Source organism: Telmatherina bonti (assembly GCF_933228915.1).
Source record: "Telmatherina bonti genome assembly, chromosome: 21".
NCBI classification, from domain to species: Eukaryota; Metazoa; Chordata; class Actinopteri; order Atheriniformes; family Telmatherinidae; genus Telmatherina; species Telmatherina bonti.
This window is the reverse complement of record NC_136630.1, coordinates 4,921,864-4,939,983: the sequence shown is the minus strand read 5'-3', so window position 1 is coordinate 4,939,983 and position 18,120 is coordinate 4,921,864. Positions and strand designations below refer to the sequence as shown.

General features: G+C 44.7%; 1 protein-coding gene across 1 annotated transcript in view; it reads left to right on the top strand.

Annotated features, from left to right (window-relative positions):
* LOC306771611 (uncharacterized protein) overlaps window positions 1-18,120 on the top strand; it is a 137,702-nt gene that overhangs the window by 25,821 nt on the left and 93,761 nt on the right. The window contains exons 4-5 of the mRNA XM_079260853.1: window positions 436-994; window positions 1,904-2,371. Coding sequence (XP_079116979.1) covers window positions 436-994; window positions 1,904-2,371 — 1,027 coding nt within the window. The remainder of the gene's footprint in view (window positions 1-435; window positions 995-1,903; window positions 2,372-18,120) is intronic.

Genomic DNA, 18,120 nt, shown 5'->3' with positions numbered 1-18,120 from the left:
ATTTGTATCTTGAAGACCTCTTGTATAAATACATTGGAGTTCAGCATTGTTCTCACAGCTGGTTTTTTGAACACGTATGTTCCTCTCAGACTGAATTTACCCAACTAGAAAAACTGTTGGATTCTGTTGGGTTGTTGATAATTTTTAACTTTGCACATAATTTGAAGAATCTTAAATTTTAACAGGTCCTCAGATTTAATTATTTTCTGTAAAAATAGTTTGTTATTATGGCTTTTTTTTTTTCTAAAAAATGGAAGAAAGACAGAATTTATTGTTGAATAAATGTGTTCCCCCAGACTTTAACACAACATTTAAAATTAAGGTTAAAAAAAAAATGCCACCAGCAGGTGTTCCTGCTAACAAATCCCTTCATACTGGGATCATTTGGGAATTTTTTTTGATTCACTAATGAGATTTTGAATTATTTCTCTCCAGATTCCCAGGAAGCCGCCACAGCTCCTCCCAGTGGGAACTCCAGTGAGTCTCCCACCCCGACTCCCCCATCCTCGCTGCCTCTGCTGTCTGCCAATCACGAGGTGCAGCACGTGGAGGTCGAGCTTGTGACTCCTCCCCCAGCTGTCATCGGGACGTCCCCCAAAACTGGCATCATTCGCCGGACACTGAAGTACTCAGAAACGGACTTGGACGCCGTCCCGCTGCGTTGTTACCGTGAGACAGACATCGATGAAGTGCTGCTTGGAGAGCAGGATGATGCCGACTCTGCGTTTGGGAGTAACCGCAGCGTACAGGGGACTTCTGGGACGGGCAGCAGTCCTCTGGGGGAGTTAGGCTACAAGAGAACCGGGGAGGAGGAGGAGGAGGAGGAGGAAAGCAAAGAGGGAAAGGAGAAGGAAGAAGAGGAGGAAGAGGATGAGGAAGAAGAAGAAGAGGAAGAAATGGTGAGCTGGGCAAGTGTGAGGATGCAAGGAGACAGCAGGAAGCAGCAGTATGCAGCTGAGGAGGAACCGGAGGTGTTTGGACACCTTCCGATGAGGTGAACGCACCGCACTGTTATCAGCCTGAAAACACACAAACACCCCCCCCCAACACACACACACACACACACACACACACACACACACACACACACACACCCAACGACCTATATTTTCATCTGAAACTGGATCTCACTCATAACCCAGTTTCCAAGTTGGTCATAAACAGACATATTTGTAGCATTTATTTATAATTCTGTAACAAACAGCACAGTAAGGCGAATGTATTTATACGGTAGTTTTTATCCATAAGGTGACCTCGTGTATGTAAGACAAAAAAGCAGAAATATAATAATCATTGCTATAATCATCATCGTCAGTAAACTTTTTCAAGTAACTTTATTAAAATAAGAAAACTGCCTGAATGTAAAAGTGTTCAGACCATAACTAAGCCTCTGATGCATGAATTATTCAAAACAGCACATTTTTTCATATACAGCATTTTACATCTACAAACATGCTAAGAAACTCATTTGTCTTTAATATTATTTGACTTTTTATATATTTTATCTATTACATAGAAATATTTATAAAATAATGCAATGTATTTATAATAAGAAATATAATTAATAATATATAATTAGCTGTTGATAGGGCGCCTGACGGGAAATATGGTGAAAGTGTGGAGACATTTTAGATTAGTTTATATTCTATTTGGGAAATCTGGGTCGTCATATTGTCAGTAAACCTGGTCATCATGCAGCTTTTTTTACTGCTCTGGTGTTTAAAAAGCAGAGTAAGAATCTGCAATATGAGGAATCACAATGTAAATCAAATCGGCACCCAAACAAATGGTTAAAAATCAAATTGGAAGAAAACCGTATCGTCCCACCGTCTGTCAAAAATAAAGCTCGTCTTTTGGCTTGATGTCTGTTCCCCGAGTCACTTTTTTACCTTTTTCTAAACAGACCAATGGAAACCTTTTTTGACAACCACAACCCCGCCCTGAAATCCCCCATCCTGGTCTCTGGTCCCCGCTTGGCTGCTGAAGACACCTTCAGCCGCCACTTTGAAAGCATCATGGAGTCCCACCGAGCCAAAGGCACATCGTACAACAGCCTGGACAGCGAGGAGCTGCTGACCTCCAGCACCCAAACTGTGCTGACCTTTGACTTGCCCACGTTAACCCCTGCCATCCACGGGCCAGTATGCCACAGCGCCAGGCAGATCGTCCAGCTCAGCTTCGCCCCGCTGGCCCACGACGAGAGGCCCAGTCTCTCTGATTCTATCTTTACTGTGACGGGGGACTCGGACGCCACCAGAGCTCCCTCCAGCGAGAGGCTGAGCAGCGGCTCGGATGACGCGCTGCCCAGAGTACATGAGTGTGGACAGCTGGGAAGCAGCTGGTACATCAACCCCTCCTTCTCTTTAACCAGGTAAGTTCTCTCATCACGTCGTCGTGATGTTGTATATCATAAATCATACCATGGTCAGAGAGATTTCTACTGCAAAATGGTGTGCATTATTTTCATAAATACGCACATATAATTCAGAAAGTTAAATCACTGTTATATCACTCCGTCATGGGCGTCGCCTAGCAACACGCTGGTTCAGATCAGCTGGCTTTTCACAGGTGAACGAGAAAACGCGCTGCAGGCTGATAACGATTGTTGAGTAGTAAAAAGTACATCGAGGCCAACATAAAATAGTTCAAATACTTTAGCATATTAGCAAGTTTTGTTAAAAGAAATAAACATTTGTTCTAAAATGTTTACTGCCTGGTACCAAGGTATGAGCAAACAACTCGGATCTGTGCATTTAACTGTTATACTGTACGTAAGCGTTCAGCTGGCTTCCTAATGAAAAAATAAGTACATTATAACGTAATGATTTATTGTAAAAATGCAAAACTATTACATTACAATGTGACCATTTATTGTAAAAACGCAAAACTATCCTGTTATAACGTGATAGGCCCAACTTTTTGTTAGGATGACAGCTCTACATTTCTGTAATAATGCCCTCTGCTGTGCATCATGGTTTTTTTAAACTCCACGTTGTGCGTTAAAAGCTGTAATGTACGGCTTCTCTGTGTTTAAACCTTACTTCACTAATAATCTCTGTCTATACCTTTAGAGGAATTAGAGAGGAAGGAAGTAAGAGAAACAAAGTAGGCCGAAGATAATTTCCAGCTGTGCCTCTCTGCTGTTTAGCATTGAACAGGTGATGCATGCAGACTAGAAAGCTTGAGAGATGATGGAAAAAAGAAAAAAAAAAGTTACGGGGTTTAAGTAGACTCATAGACCCCTATGATGACGACTAACCTGGGCATAAATGTTCCCTTGCCCGGACGCGGGTTACCGGGACCCCCCTCTGGAGCCAGGCCTGGAGGCGGGGTACGAGAGCGAGCGTCTGGTGGCCGGGCCTTCGCCCATGGGGCCCGGTCGGGCTCAGCCCGAAAGGGTTACATGGGCCCCGCCTCCCGTGGGCTCACCATCTGCGGGAGGAGCCGTAGGGGTCGGGTGCAGTGTGAGCTGGGCGGCAGCAAGGGGCGGGGACCCTGGCAGTCCAATCCCCGGCTGCAGAAGCTGGCTCTAGGGACGTGGAACGTCACCTCTCTGGTCGGGAAGGAGCCTGAGCTTGTGCGCGAGGTTGAGCGGTTCCGACTAGATATAGTTGGACTCACCTCGACGCATGGCTTGGGCTCTGGAACCAGTACCCTCGAGAGGGGCTGGACCTTCTTCCACTCTGGAGTTGCTCATGGTGAGAGGCGCCGAGCAGGTGTGGGCATTCTCATCAGCCCCCAGCTTGGTGCCTGCACGTTGGGGTTTACCCCGGTGGATGAAAGGGTAGTTTCCCTCCGCCTCCAGGTGGGGGGACGGGTCCTGACTGTTGTCTGTGCTTATGCACCGAACAGCAGTTCAGAGTACCCACCCTTTCTGGGGTCCTTGGAGGGAGTGCTGGAGGGTGCTCCTTCTGGGGACTCCATTGTTCTGCTGGGGGACTTCAATGCTCACGTGGGCAATGACAGTGAGACCTGGAGGGGAGTGATTGGGAGGCATGGTCCCCCCCCCTCTGAACCCAAATGGTGTTTTGTTATTGGACTTCTGTGCTCGTCATGGATTGTCTATAACGAACACCATGTTCCAGCAGAAGAGTGTCCATATGTACACCTGGCATCAGGATTCCCTGGGCCGCAGTTCAATGATCGACTTTGTAGTCGTATCGTCGGACCTGCGGCCACATGCCTTGGACACTCGGGTGAAGAGGGGGGCGGAGCTGTCAACTGATCACCACCTGGTGGTGAGTTGGCTCAGGTGGTGGGGGAGGAGGACGGTCAGATCTGGCAGGCCCAAACGTGTTGTGAGGGTCTGCTGGGAACGTCTGGCTGAGTCCCCTGTCAGAGCGAGCTTCAACTCCCACCTTCAGCAGAGCTTCGAACATGTCCCGAGTGAGGCGGGGGACATTGAGTCCGAATGGGCTGTGTTCCGTGCCTCTATTGCTGAGGCGGCCGGCCGGAGCTGTGGCTGTAAGGTCGTTGGTGCCTGTCGTGGCGGTAATCCCAGGACTCGTTGGTGGACACCAGCAGTGAGGGATGCTGTCAAGCTGAAGAAGGAGTCCTATCGGGCCTTCTTGGCCTGTGGGACTCTGGAGGCAGCTGATGGGTACCGGCGGGCTAAGCGGCATGCGGCTTCGACTGTTGCCGAGGCAAAAATTCGGGCATGGGAGGAGTTCGGCGAGGCCATGGAGAAAGACTTCCGGACGGCTTCGAGGAGATTCTGGTCCACCATCCGGCGGCTCAGGAGGGGGAAGCAGTGCTCCGTCAACACTGTGTACAGTGGAGATGGGGAGCTGCTGACCTCAACTCGGGACGTTGTGGGTCGGTGGAGGGAATACTTCGAAGACCTCCTCAATCCTACCAACACATCTTCCCATGAGGGAGCAGAGCTGGTGGACTCAGGGGTGGACTCTCCTATCTCTGAGGCTGAAGTCGCTGAGGTGGTCAAAAAGCTCCTTGGCGGCAAGGCCCCGGGGGTGGATGAGATCCGCCCGGAGTTCCTTAAGGCTCTGGATGCTGTGGGGCTGTCCTGGCTGACACGCCTCTGCAGCATCGCATGGACATCGGGGGCAGTACCGCTGGATTGGCAGACTGGGGTGGTGGTCCCCCTTTTTAAGAAGGGGGACCGGAGGGTGTGTTCCAATTACAGGGGAATCACACTCCTCAGCCTCCCTGGTAAGGTCTATTCAGGGGTCCTGGAGAGGAGGGTCCGCCGGATAGTCGAATCCCGGATTGAGGAGGAGCAGTGTGGTTTTCGTCCTGGTCGCGGAACAGTGGACCAGCTCTATACCCTCTCTGGGGTCCTGGGGGGGGGGCATGGGAGTTTGCCCAACCAGTCTACATGTGCTTTGTGGACCTGGAGAAGGCATTCAACCGTGTCCCCCGGGGGCTCCTGTGGGGGGTACTCCGGGAGTATGGGGTACCGGACCCCCTTGTACGAGCTGTCCGGTCCCTGTACGACAGGTGTCAGAGCTTGGTCCGCATTGCCGGTAGTAAGTCGGATTTGTTTCCGGTGAGGGTTGGACTCCGCCAAGGCTGCCCTTTATCACCGATTCTGTTCATAACTTATATGGACAGAATTTCTAGGCGCAGCCGAGGTGTTGAGGGGATCCGACTTGGTGGCCTCAGGATTGGGTCCCTGCTTTTTGCGGATGACGTGGTCCTGTTGGCTTCATCTGGTCGTGATCTCCAGCTCTCGCTTGAGCGATTCGCGGCCGAGTGTGAAGCGGCTGGGATGAGAATCAGCACCTCAAAATCTGAGACCATGGTCCTCAGCCGGAATAGGGTGGATTGCCCTCTCCGGGTCAGGGGTCAGGTCCTGCCTCAAGTGGAGGAGTTTAAATATCTCGGGGTCTTGTTCACGAGTGAGGGAAGGATGGAGCGCGAGATCGACAGACGGATCGGTGCGGCATCTGCAGTAATGCGGACTCTGCGCCGGTCTGTCGTGGTGAAGAAGGAGCTGAGCCAGAAGGTGAAGCTCTCGATTTACCAGTCGATCTACGTTCCTACCCTCACCTATTGTCATGAGCTGTGGGTCGTGACCGAAAGAACGAGATCTCGTATACAGGCGGCTGAAATGAGTTTCCTCCGCAGGGTGGCCGGGCTCTCCCTTAGAGATAGGGTGAGGAGCTCGGTCATCCAGGAGGAGATCAGAGTAGAGCCGCTGCTCCTCCGCATCGAGAGGAACCAGTTGAGGTGGCTCGGGCATCTGGTCAGGATGCCTCCTGGACGCCTCCCTGGTGAGGTGTTCCAGGCACGTCCCTCTGGGAGGAGACCCCGGGGAAGACCCAGGACACGCTGGAGGGATTACATCTCTCGGCTGGCCTGGGAACGCCTCGGGATCCCCCCGCAGAGTTGGCAAATGTGGCTGGGGAGAGGGAAGTCTGGGCTTCCCTGCTTAGGCTGCTGCCCCCGCGACCCGACCCCGGATAAGCGGCAGAAGATGGATGGATGGATGGATGGATGGGTTTAAGTAGAGCTGAGGGAAATGCAGAGCAACTTCTTCCACTTAACACAAAAGAAATATTTGTTCTTTTGCACCTTTTAGGACACCCCGTCTGAACGTATTCTGGTTGCTTTCATTAGACAAGCGTATTTCCTGGAAGGCAGCCTTGAACAGTCAGCCTTGTTTTCAGCAGGTGTTTGTATTCCCTTCCTTTGGTGACATAGCGTAGCCTATTAGTGCTAAATCGGTTTAAAACACTCAAATGGAAATAGAATTGATATTAGCTTAAACTGTAATTCTGCTTCACTAGAGAGTTGGTGAAAAAAAAAGTCAGTGCATGAACTCAGTACGAATACCTCTGAGATACTGAAGCACAGCAGAGAGGGAGGGGGGCCAGCAGGTCGGATTTAGTCACAACTTCAAGCTCCTGCAGGACACCGGTCCTCGAGGACCAGGATTGAGGATCCCTGTTCTGAGTTCTGTTCAATGAAAAGGTTCTTTTGCAACTCAAAAGTTAGCTTAAGACTTGGACAATTATAGGAAAACTGGAGTATCCAGCATTTTTCCCAGTTTAAATTTAATTTCCCTGGTTTAAACATAATACCTTTACACAGAGCACGGACCTCAGCCCAGCAAGTTTTAAGGATTACGAAGCCAAAACCCAAAAGTCAGCCAACAGCGGAGGTAAAACAGATTTATTGAAGAAAAGGGTGTTGAATGTGGTCTTGCTAGTCTGGTCATCAGGAGGTCTGGAACACAACAAAAGATGAGCCAAAAACAGGGGAGGGATGATAATGAGGAGGCCAAAAACAAATGTTTACCAGGAGCTGGGTGAATAGGAAGCCCTAGAGTGATCCTCCTGAGCAGGGAAAACTATCTCCACAATCCAAAAGCTCAAAGGTCCAAAACAGCTCAGGGTCCACACAAAAGACACAAGGGAGAGGAAGAAATCCAAGGGGCGAGCAAGAGGCAAGGTCAGACTCAGGCAGGGTTCAGCAACAGGTGGTCAATCTCATACCAACAAGGATGAAGCGAAGACGGTGGTTGGGGACATGTGTCTTTTCTCTCAGAAACAGACACATGAACTACGCTTGAAGGCTGTGGGGAAAAAGACAGACAATCTCACACCGAGCAGAGCTAGGGCATGTGTTAAATAGAGAGCAGCACAGGTGAAGATAATCTGCAATCAAGCAGGGGAAGAATGCAGCTCATTAAGGGCAGAGCAGAAATCGTGACACAAAATGTGAACTTGTCTCCCAGCAGTGCAGGAAACTCACTAATGTTGTTGTGGCTGAATGGAAGAAAATCCCTGCAGCCAGGATCCAAAGTCTGGCAAAAAGCCTGAAACTGGAAAAGTAAAGGATGTCAAAGCAGCAGATCAGTGCTCGTGGGTTTGTCCAGCAGTTATAGAAGCTGTAATTACACATAGGCATCTTTGGGGATATTTAATAGATTATGATAATTAAAAATCAACCAGAAAAAATAAATAATAAATAAATCTTATTTCAATTAATTAGGATTAGATTTAATTAAATTAAATTTGATTCAATTTTATTAAAATTTATTTTAAATAAAAATGAAATGAAATTAAATGAAATTAGATGAAATTGAATTGAATTAAATTAAATTGAATTGAATTGAATTGAACTGAATTGAATTAAATTAAATTAAACGTTAGCATTCAGTCTCAGCTCTTAAACTGATTGTGTTTATTTTGCCGTTAATTCTAGTTTATTATTTTCAGATCTGAGGATCGCAGCACCAAAGTAAATTTTCTGACTTTGTAATGAATAAAGAGCTGACAACCGATGAAATGCAGCTGCTTTTGTGTTGGTGATTCACCAGGAATTTGGGTCATCTCTGTGAGCAGTACCCATGTGGCAGTCCATCTGGATTCTCTCTGAGTTTTAATTAACCCATTTAGGCTGAACTTTTTACCAGTTTATTCTGTGTTTTGACACATGGTGTCAGTTTTTCTTGCTGCCCCCCCCCCCCCCCATCCCTTCACACCTGTCTTCAGTTTGTTGACTGTTCCTCGTGCGTGTTTGGTTCTGAATCGTTCCGTCTGTATACTTCCAGCTCTTATTTCTTCACTGTCAAATAGTATTTTTCTGCTTGTGATTTGGCTCTTCATCTGCCCTCTTCATCTTCATCTGACCTCATGCTTTTTTTATTTGCCAGTCGTCTGCTTTGGCTGCCTAGCTAAATGACCTTGCTAAATTGTATGACCCCTCCTAGGTAATAAGGAATGTTATTTAGGACTATTAGGCTTATTCTGGCAACAGGAAGCTTCAGGAACCATTTTATATGTGAAATCTTACATTACTATGAAAAACAAGCGGTTGCAACTATTATGTGCCGGTGCTTCATTTGACCTTTGTTGCTCTCTCCTGTAAGCTGACTTTGCGGCTCATTGGGCTGGGTTGTTATCATTTTAAAGAATTTAAATGAATATTTTTAATTTCTCTGCACAGCAGGAGCAAACTAGTATTTGAAAGAAATCTTATGATGTTAGTACTAACTCAACGTTAATAAGAGTATCTTTTAGAGCGTCCACAACTCTGTGCTTTAGTTTTAGTTGCTGGTTTTCTACATATTATTACAATATAATGGTCAAATATTTATTAGTATCTCACTAATCTGATTCTTTGTCTCAAGATAGAAAAATAATTATGCTTGTACACCAAATGAATGCATTCAACACAGAAACATTTCACAGAATATTTGTAGGGATTTTATTCTCTTTTACTTTTTATTTATTTGCAGATGTTTATAAAGTAGAAGTAGAAAGTAGAAGCCCTGTCCAGCAGCTCTTTCCAACCAGTCACTAAACCAGTTGAATTTAATTAGCTCAGCTCCACTGCAGGTACAGTTTTGCTCAAATGTCTTCATCTCCTCTCATTAAAGAAAAGCTGAATTTACAACAGTCACTCAAATAACTGGAGACTTAAAAAAGGAACAATAACTAAAAATTTGTAAAAAAGATAATTTAGTAATATGAGAGACTTTTTTTTTTAATTCACTTGAGTTGAAGAAAGAAAAAAACAAACAAGTTGGTCCTGGACAAATGAGAGACTTTTCTGTTGAACAGTGGGACAAAATACCTGTCAACAGGTGCAGAAGTCTGACTGAGAGGAACAGAAAACACCTGACTGGAGCGGAAACATTAAAGGATTGTTCAACTAAATATTACTTTATGACTGATGGAATATGTAATAAATTATCTTATTTGTTTGCTTTTTAAAAAATATTTCTATTGAACCAGAATTAGAAAATAATGTCATGATTTTCATAAATGTTTTATGTATTATTACTTTAGTCAATATCAGCTTATTTTACAGGCAGCTGTTTTTTCCAGGGTGTACCCTGCCTGTCGCCCAAAGCCGGCTGGGATAGGCTCCAGCTTCCCCGCGACCCTGAATTGGAATAAGCGGTTCGGAAAATGAATGAATGAATGAATGAATGTTTTTTCCTTTAATGAAAAGGTGTGAATAAATATGAACACAACTGCAGATGAGCCTGTCCATAAACATGCAGACTTTACTTTTACTTCTACTTCTACTTTATACATTTCTGCTTATTTGTAAAAAAAAAAAAGGGTCTTACCATCTGACTGGGGTCCTCCCTACATCATGAAATCAACCACCAGGTTTAGATTTATCAACATAGAAAACTTTTGTACCAACTTGAACCAGGTATCATAAGAAGCATAATTTAGTGACATCTAGTGGTGGTGTTGCAGATTGCAACCAACTGATTACCTTCAGTTCAACACTCTGCTTTCAAGCGTGTTGACAAAGTGTGCTGGGAACTGAAACCACAACAAGCCCACCTGTTGTCATTCTAGTAACGTCTGCAGGACGTGTTTTATGGAAAATGGTTGGAGTGGGTGGGTGGGGGGATGTACATGTGCTCTGTGTGTGTGTGTGTGATTTTGTGTGAAAAATTAGGTGTGTGTTTTTAAACTGCTGTTATAAACTCTGTTGTGTGAAGGCTTTTTATGTGTATAAATTGCTGTTATAATGCAAAGCGCTTTGTGTTGCCTTGTACATGAAAAGTGCTTGGAAATACAGTTTTATTTGATTTATAGAGAGAAGTTATATTCAGCTCGCAGTCCTGCAGGTTTTCAATGTATCCCTGCTCCAACATTCCTGACTCACTTTAAATGAAGTTCTACACAATGAGTCAGGTGTGTTGAGGCTGATAAGCATGAAAAACCTGCAGGGTTGTGGGACTGAGTTCACTAGTGCTGGTGTAGAAAAAATTATTATTATACATCTGTGTTTATCTGAGAGTCAAACAGAAGTCAGTTCACTTCCTGTGAAATCATTTCTCACTTTAAGTATTTTGTTGTTTGCATTGAATTTTCAGTGAAAAAGCAAATACAATGCATCCTGGGAAGTTTGCAAAGGCTGAAAGACCTCTAGTTTAAGAGTCAACCCGCTCACTTTGCATTGATCACATTAGTAAAGACGTCATGGCTGCATTTAGCCGCCATGCATGTGTTGTTGTTAATAACCTCTTTAAATGTTTTTGCATGAAAGATGACTAAACTATCTTTAACTTACTTTCCCACCCTCTTCTCGTAATTTTGTCCTGTTGTGGCCATTTAAAGGCCCACTACTAAACCTTTAACAGTTTTTTACATCTCGGCGTTCACGAAGAAAGGCTGATTCAACATCTGTCTTGCGTCCTGTCTCTTCTCTGAGCTCTCCAGATAATAAAAGTCAGTGTGATGTTCACTCTTGTCTTTCTGCTCTGTCACTCTCTCACTTTCTTTTACTCTCCTCTGCTGCTAACCGGCATCTGATTTGCATTTATTAGCCGAATCAGGAATTGTTCTTGTCCAGAAAGTCCCCTGTGTTGTTTTCCAGTTGTTGACATGTGACAAGGCGCCGTAGAGCAACCCTGAGTTTTATGGAACCATAAAACCTTTGAGCCCACCATGAAAGGTTTGTGTCAGAAATTAAACCAAACAATCGTGAAACAAAACCAAAGACTGTGAAGCGCAACCAAAATAGAGAGAAGAGAGAAAGTGGAAGACGAAAATACAAACAAAACTACTCAATTTAACCAAATAAAAGCCGAATAGTTTTCATGATGATTGATCATTTTTGATTTTGAGATAATTTATTTTACTCAAGTTTTTAGAAAGTTTTGGTTTTAATGGTTGTTTTTTTTGTTTTTTTTTTGCTTGAGTTTTAAAAAGTTTTGCTTGGAGATTCTGAAACAAATCTGATTCCATACAGTTTTAATATGATGCTGGAAGGAAAAATAAGTTTTACGGTTGGAAACGTTCATTCATTCATTTCTGAACCGCCTAATCCAATTCAGGGTCGCGGGGAAGCTGGAGCCTATCCCAGCTAGCTTTGGGCGACGGTTGGAAAACGTATGTCGTGTAAATTAAACAAATTTAAATTTCCGTGAAACTGGAAAAGAACATATCAGGAAAGTAACGCTTTTCTCTATACTGACCACTAGGGGGCAGGATCCATGCATCAGATAAAACTTAAACCAAACACACACATCTCTGACACCAGTATTTACAGGGAATCTTTATTTCTACCTGTTCACTTTAAGTAAACTGTTGTTCAACAAAAGAAAGAAAGATTTTCTGATGATAATTCAGGTGCCGAAGCAGATTTGACTGCATCTTTCTGAGGTCAGAACCTGCTAATGGACTGCTGTCAGACTCCAGATGAACGATAGTCCATCTATGTGCTTCTGCTTGTTCAGAGCGGTGCTGCAGTGCCGTTCAGGAACCGAGCCGCTTAAAAGTGAAGGTCGAAACGAGGCGTGTGTGAGGTCCCTGTGCTGTCTGCCAGGCTGGTTGTAGAAGCGTGTGCATGAGCATCCATCTGTGCACATCTTTGTGTGTAGGCATGTTAGGATAGAAGCAGATGGCTGCTGCTGTGGCTGAGGGACTCACCTTGACTGTCAGAGTCCCAAAGACTCTCCACAGACGTTAATCTCACCATGCGTAGATGAAATCTACATCTTTATGTCACATTGAGGTTTCTTTAAAAATGCCTACAAGATACCTCAGACTATGTAAGGATCTGTCTCTGTTAGGGTTCTTTGACAGATGTTTTATGGCCTTGTGAATGTCACCCTAACTCAGTGTGACAGCACTGCAGAGGCAGTGGCAGGGCAGTGTGGTGCTTTAACCACTAGATGGCGTAAAAAGACAAGCCTTGTGCTGCCTGTGAGCGAATGCCATGTGCTGTAGGAGGGTGACTTTGAGCAGGAATGTGTGTTCTTAGTGTTTGTGTCCCAGAAAGGAATTCAGTCTCATGTTTCTGCTGATTCATGCAGTGTGTTTGAAATGAATTTTTCTTGTTGTGTAATCATGAACAGTTTTGCATCAAATTTTTCCAGACTTCCTGTTAAAACTCTTCACACAAGAACCAAACCCTGGAGGTAAATGTTTGCTCAGCGGTGATCTTATCGCACATTCACCAGCTGCCCCCCGAGCTGTGGAATCCAGGAGGCAGACGACGGAGCAAATATCTCCGGAGGTTTGGCCGTACTGTGATAAAAGCTGGAATTTACCCCCCTCCTTTTCCTCTTTCCCACACATCAGCCCTTTGCAGATGGTCTGTGCCGTTAGACAGTGGCTCATTGTGTGGAGGTGCACAGTGGACTAAGATTGGGCTCAACCGTTAAAGCCGAGGCAAACGCTGGGAATTCTCTCAGGATCTTTCTGCTGGCTCCTGATGGGACGATGCTAGCAGGTGGTGAGGCCTAGCTTCATGTCATGGTTACGACCACTCCTGCAGGCCTTTGTATGATGTAAACAAACTCCACAGTGGACTCTTTTGTTGGCAAAAGGCCAACATGTCTTCATCCAAGACGACTAAGCCTGTAGAGGAAACAGTTTGTCGACACACACCCTCTGCATATCAGGTTTAAATCTGACACCTCACGTCTTTTGTTTTCTGTTTAGGTGTGTGAAACAATCACACCAATTTGTAGGGATGGACATACTGAGTGTGTGAAATAGGAGATGCAGGGAGTGAGAGGGATGAATGGAGGGTAGAGGCTGATTCTGAGGCAACGCACAAAGCAAACCTCATGGCATGCTTCGAATGCGAGGTCAGCAGGAGACGGGGAGCGTTTACACCGTGGAACAGGGAGGGAGGGAGGAGTGAAAAGAGGAGAGAAACAACAGCAAACAGACAGAGAAGCATTGGAGGACAAACTGCACGTTTTAATCCCAGGAAGGGGGGAGGGAGGGAGGCCTTGCTAAGAAGATCAGATGACAACAAACAGAGGGAGAGTGAGAAAGTGGAAAAAACCCAAAAAGCTAAATCCATGGAGTTTCAGTCTCAGCTGAGCAGAGTATCGTGGGGATCTATCGGCCTCTCTGGAGCAGGTGTTCCTCTGACTTCTGGACCGTGATGCCTTCAGGGTGCGAAGCAAGGGGGACGAGAGGGGTGAACAGGGCGAGTGGTCGAGGGCAACATGCTGGTCAGGTGACTTCGATTAGGACGTCATCTGCTTTCTGCTGCCATAGCTCGTCTGCAGCCGGGGAGGATAGGCGCTGGGCAAACAGGAGGTCTCACAGGTAGGTACCGCCCACAAACCTGTCTCAGCTCTCATGAATGAATGAAATCAGGTTCATTCATTCATTCATTATCCTAACCGCTTGATCCGATGAAGGGTCGCGGGGAAGCTGGAGCCTATCCCAGCAGTCTTTGGGCGAAAGGCAGGGTACACCCTGGACAGCTCGCCATTCCATCGCAGGTAAAATCAGGTTTGAAAAGTCAAATATTATTTCGTGTCAGATAGCAGGCAGATCCGTTGTCTAATCGGGATCGTTTTTTGTGGAAACCATGTGTGTGTTGCTCACGCAGAGCTCTGAAGCAGCAAGGTTTTTCCTCTGAACTTATTGGATCAACCTGAGGGGATGAGCTGAATCCTCACTTTCATCCAGGCTGAAAGTTTGAGAAATCTTTGAGATGAAGTTATGAGATAACATCCAGTTTTCAATGAAGACAAAGTCTAGAGGCCTTGGCAAGTCTTTGGTGGTCAAGCCCACTGTTTTCTACAGATAAAGTTCTTCTTTTCTTTGAGGGATAAAGAATAAAGAATCTGGACTGTTACATGACCTCCTCTTTCATTCTTAGAAGAAAAGTTTCAAAAGCAAAAGGGAAAGAAAGACGACTGATCCTTTGTTGACGCCCCAGCTATACCTCTAGCTTATATAAAGAATTGAATGGATGACATGATTGCAAAGACCATCCGTGGTTCCTAGATGATTATTCTTAAAGATTTAATATTTATTCTTCCTCTTGTAGTTGACAAGGTTAGTTTTTCATCAAATGTCTCATCTCAATCAACATTTATATAGATTATAGATATAGTAAAGCCTAGGATTGGGAGAACAAAAAGTTTGACTTAAAAATCCGGATTTTTTATTTTCCAATTTTTAAATACATTTTAGTGGTCAAAATTTGATTTTTTTTTTTTAAAAAATGTTTATATGTTTAGATGCCAGATGAAGAAGAAGTTCCTGCTTCTATCCAGCAGAGGGCGAAATGTTTCTCTTCGACTGTCCAGTGACATGACGTTATATTCGTTTTGAAAAGCACAAAAAGAAGACGGAAAATGGCAACAACCTGCAAAATGTGCAGAGATAAATCCTCCATCACATTTTAGGTCAAAAGTTTGGACACATTTTGTATGTTTTGCTTTGAAGGGAAAAACAGAGCTGGACATGTGGACATCTGTTTGTAAACTCTGTAATGCACATGTGGCGTACTGCGGTGACACGACTAACGTTGCTGCCCACCTAGCAAGACGCCATCCTCAGGTAAATGCAGAGCGAACAGCCAAACGTAGCGCAGCAGGAAGACAACAGACACTCAAACCAGCCCTTTTATATGTGTTTCATGCTTCTAGAACAAGAGTAGAGGTTCAAACAACTACTTCAGATATATTACTGCTGAATAAATCTGAAAAACTGACACGCATCTGAGTTTTTTATTTGGGAAATCTGGCTCGTGATGTAGTCTGTAAACTTGGTCATCATGCAACAAACAAATGGTCTGGTGTTTAAAAAGAAAAGTAAAAATCGACAGTACTTCAAATCAAATCAACACCCAATCGTGAAAAATTGAATTGTGAGAGAAGCATATCGTCCCAACCCTACTAAAGTTCCACCAAGGAGTCTGGCTCAGAATGGTTTGGTTGGAGAAACGCTCATCTCTAGCTACATTTCCATTACATTCTTTTTGCAAAATAAAAGCAAAAGTTGTAAGTTTACAACAATTGCGATTTGCAGGTGTTTCCATTGAACAGTCTTTTGTGCATTAGCCTCCAGTCTCGTAAAATCTCGTTACTCTCACGAGATTTTAAAAAATTTGCGGTTTTTGCAAAGTTATTTTGGTGATTTCTACTTACCGCTGAGAATTTGCTACGGATTTCCCAAGCTTTTCTCCCTCATTTTCTTTTCTAAAACTCTGAAATTTGCTGTTGGTTGTTCCACGCTGTGCCATCTTTACTGAAAATGAATTGGTCATGACCGCCCACATCACGTCCGGGGACAAGAAAGTGTGATAAAAGTGTTTCCATTACACTTTCGTGTAGGGTTGCCACCTCTCAGAAATGTCCTTTCATTGGACCTTTCAGGCCCCCCACATCCCCAATGCAGGCAAGTGGGGCGTCCACAGCAGTGGTATATTTTGTGCTAGTATCTTAAATTTCCTAAGGAGTGATTAAGTAATCAACTAATTAAACTTAAAGATTGAAATGCCTTATACATCTCCTGTTGTGCAACATTGTTGGAGTTTTGCTAATTAGGAGACATAAAGCTGTAATTACATGGATCTCTACTATGTGTGTAAGGTGTGCAACATTGAACTTTACAGAAAGTAACACCTGTGTCACTTCACCTGCATACAATTTGACTTGTAAACATTTTCACTGACGCTGCAGCCGCGTCTCTTCCCTCTCACATCTGTTTTGTAGCATTTTTTATTTTGAGGACTTAGAGTAATAACTAGGTAAGCTGCTGTAGACATTTTAAAAGCCGCGGGTCATGTCTGTCTCTAGGCAACCATGACTGTCCAACATACAGACACGCAGGGGAGGAGGTTGGACCTGATTCTGCCTGAAAAGACATTTTTGATGGCTGCTGGATTTTCTGTATTTTATAGTTAATTATTCTTAGATTGAGTGTTGGTGTGTGTGGCCGACATGTGTAGGCTGCTGGAAAGTTATGAAAAAACGGAACAAAGTGAGTCCCGTATTGGTTCAATCCAGGACGTAACGTTTGTCTGTCAATTAAAGGACGATTCTGTATTTTACGGGACGGTTGGCAACCCTACTTTCGCGATATATGTCTACCTCAAAACGTCTGAAAAACCACGTCATGAGAGCGTAAAAATGTTTTAGCGATATTTAAGACTTTTTTCGAAAAGTATGTGTTTCTGTTTGTTTTTTATTGCAATATTAAGTGTTTGTGCAATTCTAGGTGTAATGGAAACGCACCTTCTGTCGTGTTTCCACAGCTAACTGTACCCTCTCCCAATTTCTTAATTTTTATCTTCATCTTCATCTTCATGCCGCTTATCCAGGGTCGGGTTGCGGGGGCAGCATCCTAAGCAAGGAACCCAGACTTTTCTCTCCCGAGGTGTTCCCAGGCCAGCTGAGAGATATAATCCCTCCAGCGTGTCCTGGGTCTTCCCCGGGGTCTCCTCCCAGAGGGACGTGCCTGGAACACCTCACCAGGGAGGTCCAGGAGGCATCCTGACCAGATGCCCGAGCCACCTCTACTGGTTCCTCTCGATGTGGAGGAGCAGCGGCTCTACTCTGATCTCCTCCTGGATGACCGAGCTCCTCACCCTATCTCTAAGGGAGAGCCCGGCCACCCTGCGGAGGAAACTCATTTCAGCCGCCTGTATACGATATCTGGTTCTTTCGGTCACGACCCACAGCTCATGACCATAGGTGAGGGTAGGAACGTACCCTCTCCCATTTTTAATTTCAATTAATTCTTCTTATTTTCTAACGTTTCAGTGTCTCTGTAAATGACTTTAAATCATGCTGTTGTTGGCCTTTGATGAGGTGTCAGCTGGACATGATGGATGTCTCAGCTATGTTATAGCGTGACATTGTAGAAGTTTCAGTTCGCATGAACGTCATGTTTGACCTTTATGCAATCTAGAATCTTCTGTGAATCTTTTTATGCCAACGCTAATACATGAGACATAAGTTTGTAATCTGCCAAGCTAACTTTAGACAAGAACTCTGGTAGTTGGAAATCCTCTTGTCCACCACATGATCTCATTTTCCACCATGTACGCAGAGAAGGAGAGCATATAAGCCAGCCGGACTTTGTCTGAGAAGCCTTCTCTGGAAGGACGCTGAATCTTTTTCAGTCTGAATAAAAGCTGCATTCCTAAAGCTACCAGTGCTGTCTCTGATCTGTAGTTTTCCTCCACATTTATCCACGACAACATCAGAGCGGTGCAACGCCGACCATGATTTAAAATGACTACACCAATGAGGAGAATGCTGGACATCCAGAAGTTTCTATTCTTTCTTCTTGGCATGATGCTTTAAGCAACAAAAACATGCAGCGTAAACCTGGAGCTGTCCCTGCTTTGTTCTTATTGTCCAGTCACAAAGTCAGTGATGATTCTTTCAACCAATCAATGGATTGGAGTGTGTCGAGC